The 7192-nt window shown below is 48.4% G+C and overlaps 1 protein-coding gene across 1 annotated transcript in view; it reads left to right on the forward strand.

Annotated features, from left to right (window-relative positions):
- The first annotated feature begins 3228 nt into the window (after nucleotides 1-3228).
- Nucleotides 3229-7192, forward strand: part of MAP1LC3B (microtubule associated protein 1 light chain 3 beta) — a 14843-nt gene continuing 10879 nt past the window's right edge. Inside the window, exon 1 of the mRNA XM_035889654.1 lies at nucleotides 3229-3253. Within this exon, the coding sequence (XP_035745547.1) occupies nucleotides 3244-3253 (10 nt within the window). The 5' untranslated portion in view covers nucleotides 3229-3243. The remainder of the gene's footprint in view (nucleotides 3254-7192) is intronic.

Genomic DNA, 7192 nt, shown 5'->3' on the forward strand with positions numbered 1-7192 from the left:
AAAAAAAAAAACAAAACACCCTCCTAATCCCATCCCGAGGAAGCTCCTGCCCGCGGGAGGGGGGAAAAGGAGGAAACCACTGCTGCCCCGTGTGAGGATCGAACTCACGACCTTCAGATTATGAGACTGACGCGCTACCTACTGCGCTAACGAGGCTCCTCGGGAGCCACCGCCCCGCGCGGCGCCCTTCTCCCGTCCCCCGCGACCTCCCGGGGCCTCCCCGGCACTCACGCCCCGCCACTGCTGTCCCCCGGGGAGCTGCCCCAGAAACTCTGCCTCTTTGCAAATGACTCCTGTCCTGCAGGAGACACCTGGTTTGTTTGGTGGTTTTTTGGTTTTGGGGTTTGTTTTTTTTCAAATCCATTAATTTCCCATGCTGTCCTGCAAGACAGACCCGACATTTTTGACAAATGGCTCCTCTTTCCCGTGCTGTTCTGCAACTCTTTTGGGGTTCCTCAATGTCCTCATCCAGCCCTGCTGGATGTGGACTGCGAGGGCTGCATCAACAACGCGCTCCCAAAGAAACCAAGCTGCTTCCACATAATTGCAAAAATTAAAGCCAACCTCGTTTGCTTCTCTGCTGTGAAGTTGCTGCTCACCTGGGATTTCTGCAGCGAAATGAACTCCGTGCATTCACCAAAGTGCTCAGCAGAAGCAGGTCCCCTGCCGTGCCGGCAGAAGCGCTGCCCTGAATCCTAATCGACAGGCCTCACCCTCAGTGAGGCCCTCAAGGCAGCTACAGGTACCTAAATGGGGAAAAGATGGAAAACCAGACATTTAATTGATGCAGAAAGTATCCCAACCTCACCCAGAAGCATCGCCCTAGGGAGGCTGTTCACCTGCAGAGCGAGCAGACGAAGGAGGAGCAGACCTTGGGACATCAGTCCCACCAGACAAGAAGAGATGTTTGAGTCATGGTGGACAGCCTGAGGGTTTTGCCAAAATCCTTGTTTGCCAAAAGCTCTTGTTGTCAGGAGGACAATACCCCGACGTCCAAGGTTCTGGCTGGCCACGCACCCGGGACGAGCAGATGATGAGCCCAGGCTGTAAGGCTTTGCGAGCAAAATTGCAACGACGGGATGCGTAAATGCCTCCCCCCGACGTTTCCCCCCGTGCAGAACGAGGATGGCATTTTTACTAGTGTGCTAATCCTTCGGGGCTTCGGTGACGGATGAGTTTAGTGCCCACCATTCTGATTAAATTAAGAAAAGCTGCTCCAAGCATCTAAAGCAAGGCACATGGACAATGAGTCACCTAAAACAAACACCTAAAGTGACTGTTTGGAAATACGTCTGTAGCTGTTTTCTACCCATACTGAATCACGGGGGTTTTCCCCCACGTTACGCTCAGCTGGCACGCAAAGTTTCTGCCGCAGCTCTAGAAGGCCTTGTCACGTCTGTTTGTTTAGGAACTGAAGGATTCATGGAGAGGACAGGAAAAGTACTGATGGCAAGGGTTTTCATGTGAATGAAACAAAAGATGACCTTGGTGACATTGCCTCGAGCAGAAACTCAGCCGTCTACAGCACACACATGCTTTTCCCTCTTTTGCATTTTCTATTTTTATCCCGACTTTCCTCTTTCTTGTTTTCTATTTTTATCCAAATTTTCTTCTTTCTCCTTTTCCTCCAAACGCTCCTGCTGTGCCTAATCTCCCTACAACCTTCTCTCCCTTTCCCTCACCCCCCGACCCCTGTAACCTTATCCCACAGTAGATGCTGAGCCGCTGCGTCCTGCTCCATCCCTTGGCAATCAGACCTTTCCCCTGGCCCCCTGACTCCCTTCCCAGTCCGACCCAGCAGAAAGCAGGAGAGCCCATCATAGATCCATGCCAATTCCCACAGAGCTCCACCACTCCATGCCCATTTCCTCCAGATTAAGAGGAAAAAGGGGAAAAGTCTGTCGGGCTGAAAGGCAGTGCCCACCTCCACAATGTCACCCGGCAGGGAGCAAAGCCCAGCAAAGTCAGAGGCAATGCGACAAACCCCCCCGTGGGCTCTGAGTGCTCGGCGGGACCGCGATCCCAGCCTCTCATCACGTTAGAGAGGAGAAACAATCATTGTCTCCGCTCCAAGTTTCAAGACCCAGACAGCAAAGGTTTCCAGCACTGTTCTTGCGGAGCATCACACGATAGCTACAAGCAGAGAGTTTGGAGGTTGGGCACAGCGAAGCTCCGTGGGGCCCAGAAGGCAGAGAGCTGGTGCAGAACAGGGTGCTTATAACCGAATATAACTCACAACTTCGGCGCTTACTGCCCTGTCATCAGACTAGAGAATTGGCACATTCTCCTCTACGTCACTGAATCCATTATCTGAATCTGCCAGCTTTATTTGTGACGATAGGGAGAACGCGAATTGCGTTATCATCATCTCCCATCCTCCGTGGGGCTACCACATGTCTGAGCACCTTTCTTTGTAAACACCGCTGGAATAATAACCCCGAGCTTTCCAGTCCTGCTGTTTCAGGCAGGCAGCTTGCAGCCATTACCACAGGGCTCTTGACAAAGGACGTACCGAAAGGGGAAATCTGATTGTTTTATTTCCCTTTGGCAATTAAGGAGCTGATGCAGCTCTCGCTATCGTCAATTAGTCTTCACGCTCACTCTAAAGGGCTTTGGATTGGTCCCAAAGTCAGTGTCCTCATTTTCTGTAATCCTGGAAGTGTTTACGCCTTCCCAGCCTCTGAGCGGGGATGAGCCAGCTGATGGCACATCCAGCCAATTATAACCTGAACAGCTAGGAGAGAATTATTTATTTTCCATTTGGCAAGAGGGATAGGAAAGCATGGCAAGGCAGGCCCAGGCAGATGAACAAACCCTCTTTGCAAGCCCTGCTTGCCATGCAAAGTATTTGCAGCATGGTTTTTTGGCATAAGCCTGCAGTGCGATTTCTGCTTTGTAATAAGCATCGTCGGAGGCAGGACACGTCGAAGAGAGAATATTTCAATCGAAAGGCCAAAGAATTTTGCTTTGGTTTTTGTGAAGTACATACTTCCATCTCAGAGATTCTTTTCTTGCTATTTTAAGCTGGGAAACAGGTGGAAAATAGCTCTTTTTATCCTGATTTTAGTATTTCCCTTCCCTTCTGTCTGGACATTGATCTCACCAGATTTTGCAGGATGAACTGGCCAGTGGACAGACTGGGCTCTTCAGGGAAAATCCAGAGCATTGCAGAAAATGCTGCTGATGAGTCAGGAAGTGTTTTGCATCCTTCTGCTTTAGAGCTGAGCTCGGTGCCCTCTCTTTATGAAAGAAGGTATGTTTTTTCTTCAACATACCGTCCTTGCAATGAGGTATTAGTCGATCTAATGATCCGCCCCGCTCATGAGTGCTTGGGGTCACCGAAGACTTCCTAGCACTTCTACAAGAAGCCGCTGTTGTTCTTTCTGCTTTGGCCACGGTCCAGCCTGAACAATTTTATCGTGGCCAACACCTCTGGCAGCTCGGTTCACAGCAGCATTATCCCATCCAGGACAGATCACGGGACGGGCAGTCAGGTGTTCGAGGCGCTATTACTGGTTCAGCTGCTGAGCAATGGTTGTGCAATCACAGGCAGCTCACTGAACCCCTGCATGCCTCAGTTTCTCGCGATGTAAATAAAGGAGGGTGTTTACTGAAGCCACAGGCTGCGTAGCACTCGGTTAATATTTGCATATGTGTGGAATTGCTTAAATTCTAGGAGTATTAAAAATCAGTGGCAGACTTTGCTGCATGCTGCATTATTCCACAATTTCCCTGCTATGCCTCCCACACTCACACTGTCGTTACTCCTTGCCAAGAGGTTATGGATCTTTTTGAGTAAAAGGTAGTACATAAACACAAGTTATTGTTGCTTACACCAACTGATTTACTGTGTTTCCTTGTGAAACCAATAGCTCTCATTTCAAACTGGATCCTGGAGCCAATAAATGTTTGCTGGAACAGCAGTAACTGATGTCAGGGTTACGGTACATGGCGATGATGTCTTGGGCAATACTTCTTGCAGGGGGGAGTGCAATGAGGTTTTAGCCAAACATTCTAAGGAAATGACGTTTTTGTGACGACGTTGCATGCATCTGTGTGTTAGTTTGGATTGACCATCCAGAAAAGCATCTGTCTAATAACCTCAAAAGTGTCATATTCCAAAAGTCCTGTGAAATAGGTGGCTAGGCAGAGGAGAGAGACAGTGTTAGTGCTCCCACTGAGGGATAGGCTCAGATGTCATTGACTTCAGAGAAAACCCACCCGGGGAAAACGTTTTTCTCAACTTTTCTCAAACTACACTTTTATGTCCCCACAAAAGAGAGAGAATTTGTCCGTCTCATCACTTCTTGCTAGAGTTCTCCTAACTCAGAAGGCGACTTCCGCAGAGAAATTTGAAGTTTGGCGATTTGTTCATAGGGTAGTCCCCCTCTTAAGACAAATTTAAGACTAAAACTTCCCAGAAGAGTTATTTTAAGTCATTGCAAGCACTTCACTACAATCTGATCCTATCTGAAGATCTCCAGTAGCAGCTGGATAATGGCCACACACTGTATTAAATAATCAAGGCCCACATCGATCATTAGCTGAGCTAGATCAATAAGGACAATTCATGAGAAACCAACTGAGGGAAGGTATTTTGATTCAGGTTTAAATGCAAGTTGCTCTCAGCACAGGGTCCTTCCTTTTATTTTATGGGGATTTTCTCTCCACGTTTCTGGTGAATTTAATACTGCTGGCAGCTGCTGAGCTAATAGCCCTAGACGCTGAAGTGCTGTCTTCCAGCGCTGCAGAGGAACAGCTTGGTCTATTCGTGGCAACAAGCCCTTTCAGTACTGTTGTAGCAAGAGAAATGAGAGGATGGTTTATAATTCCGACTGTGAAATACACTCACTTTGTTGTCAGGCAGCTCCTATGGAAAAAAATAGGAAAAATGAGAGTTTTTCCCCAGGGAAATGCTGTAAATATCAGCTGGGGTTTGGAGTCACATACTGGCTTTTTAACAAAAATACCCCAGCCTTCTGGAAGATGTAACAGTTGGGAAAGCCTGGCTTTTCTTTACATCTGACTTCAGATTTAGTATATCCTGCTGTATAGGGTGCAGACAGGGAGATCTGAGCTGGAATCCGAACCCAGCTGGTGCTCTAACCTGCTTTGTAAGTTTGGGCAAATCCCATCTCTTTTGCTTTGTGAAAAATGAGGGCTGACAGGTATCATAAGAGCTTATTCACCCTGTCCTTCTCCCTGAGATAAGAACAATTCTCCCTAAACTGTTCAGAACAGATGTTTTACTAATTACTTGTTAAATAAAAATATCCGAAGGTGACTATTCCACTGCTTTCCTAGGCAATTTGTTGCGGTGCTCAGCTATTCATACCCTGAACCCAACGTCGAATTTCTATTGCCTTTTCCAAGATGTAAGCTCATTATTTCTCATCCTAGACTCGCTGCATGCAGAGAAGAGCTAGCTCCCTCCTGCTCTGCGGCAACCTCTTGCATATTTGAAGATGATATAATGTCTCCTTTCGGTTACGTCTTCTCTTCTTCCAACTAAATGCTTTGTAAAGTGTTCTAAGACTAGAATGGAAACGCTTCGCAGGGTAGATTTTTGAAGGGCTCTGTTCCAGCGTGGTCACTGAGATTGAAGCAAAAGCGTCTTCAAAAGCAGCGTTTTCTCACTAGGGATGGCGAATCGCGCTTAGGCAGAGCTGGTCCCAAAGGCTATGTCCATGCTGTCATTCCAACTGCGCCTAACACCTTTCTCAGATCCAGACTCGCCGACTGTCTGTGCTGTCGACACGCAGGCATGGGCGAAGGCTGAGATGAGGAGGGAAAGGTCAAGCGAGTCTCGGTGTGGATCTAAGTTTTCCTTCTCACAGTTTCTGCAGATTATTCATGAGCGGAACGTGATAGCCCAGCCTGTCAGCAGATACTCTGATTGTGGCTCTTCCTAAGCACCATATGGATGCTTTCAGCCTGAGCTGCAGCCCTGCCTAACAGTTGGTAGCGTGGATGAAAACCGCACGACACGCAGCGCTCGGCGCTGCCGGCCCTGCCACCAGGACTCACCTGCACACCCCAGACCCAACGCTACGCGGTTTCACCGGGGCTTGTCCTCAGCCTGCGGCAGCCCCTGAGATACAATTCTGAGAGCGTGGCAGGATTGCCTCAGCCCAGGAAATGTTGGGTTTTTTTTACAGGCATTCATTTAAATAAGGAAGAATTCTGTTGAAACAGAAATTTGGGATTGCTAGTTTAAGTTCCAGCTGCGTCAGCCTTCTGATGATCACCCACTATGTCTCAGCTGCTGTCCCTGGACAGTGATGTGATGGAAAGAGCATTCATAGACCTGTTTTTCTTTCCTTGGTTAGTCACACCTTTAATGGTCTCATCTTATAATTAGAGAGCCGCCGGAACTGTGTGACCCTGAATCACAAAATTAGGTAGTGAACCCTCATTCCAGTGTGTGAGCACAGCATCACTCTAACTTCAACGCATCCTTCCACCCCCAAAAATGCAAAAACCCCGATAAATCTCTAAGCTGGTTAGAAAATGGTCCTTCTCCTGGTATCCATAAGGACACTGCTGGCTGCAAGTCCCTGTCCCTTCAGCCGCAGAAGTTGGATTGTACAGTGAGATTGCGTACCCCTATTGCTGCAAAATCATTCTTATATTTCAAAACACGGTGCTGGGAACATATGTGAGAGAAAGAGAAAGAAAGGCAGCTGAAAGTCTACAGCCAACAGCTTGTGTCAGAAAGCTGCTAAAGGAGGAAACAGTTGGGCATTTTTAATCGCGACGTGGTATCTGCAGGATGAACATGAGCAAACTTGGCTTGCGACTGAAATCTTTTGTGATCGAATCAATTCCTGACAAGCCGCACGAGCCCGGATGGTGAGCTTCAAAGTGAATCGGAACACCTGCCCCTAAAATTTTGTTCCCCAAATGTAAACTTTGCCACAGTCTCCTCATGCTCGTGTCTATGTGTGCTGAAGGCAAACTGAGGGCAAATCACTAAAGTTGCACCTCTGCATGGAGGCAGAGCCTCTTAAGAGCACGTGTTGTTGAGGGGGGACATGGTGTACCACGCCAAGGTGGCCATGGCTGTGTGTTGCTGAGGGGAGGACATGGCGGGGCGCTCTGAGGTGGCCATGACTGTATGTTGGTGAGGCGGGGACATGGCGGGGTGCTCTGAGGTGGCCATGGCTGTGTGTGGCTGAGGGGGAACACTGGC

The sequence above is a fragment of the Egretta garzetta genome, unplaced genomic scaffold, assembly GCF_000687185.1.
Source record: "Egretta garzetta isolate BGI_Z169 unplaced genomic scaffold, ASM68718v1 scaffold422, whole genome shotgun sequence".
NCBI lineage: Eukaryota > Metazoa > Chordata > Aves > Pelecaniformes > Ardeidae > Egretta > Egretta garzetta.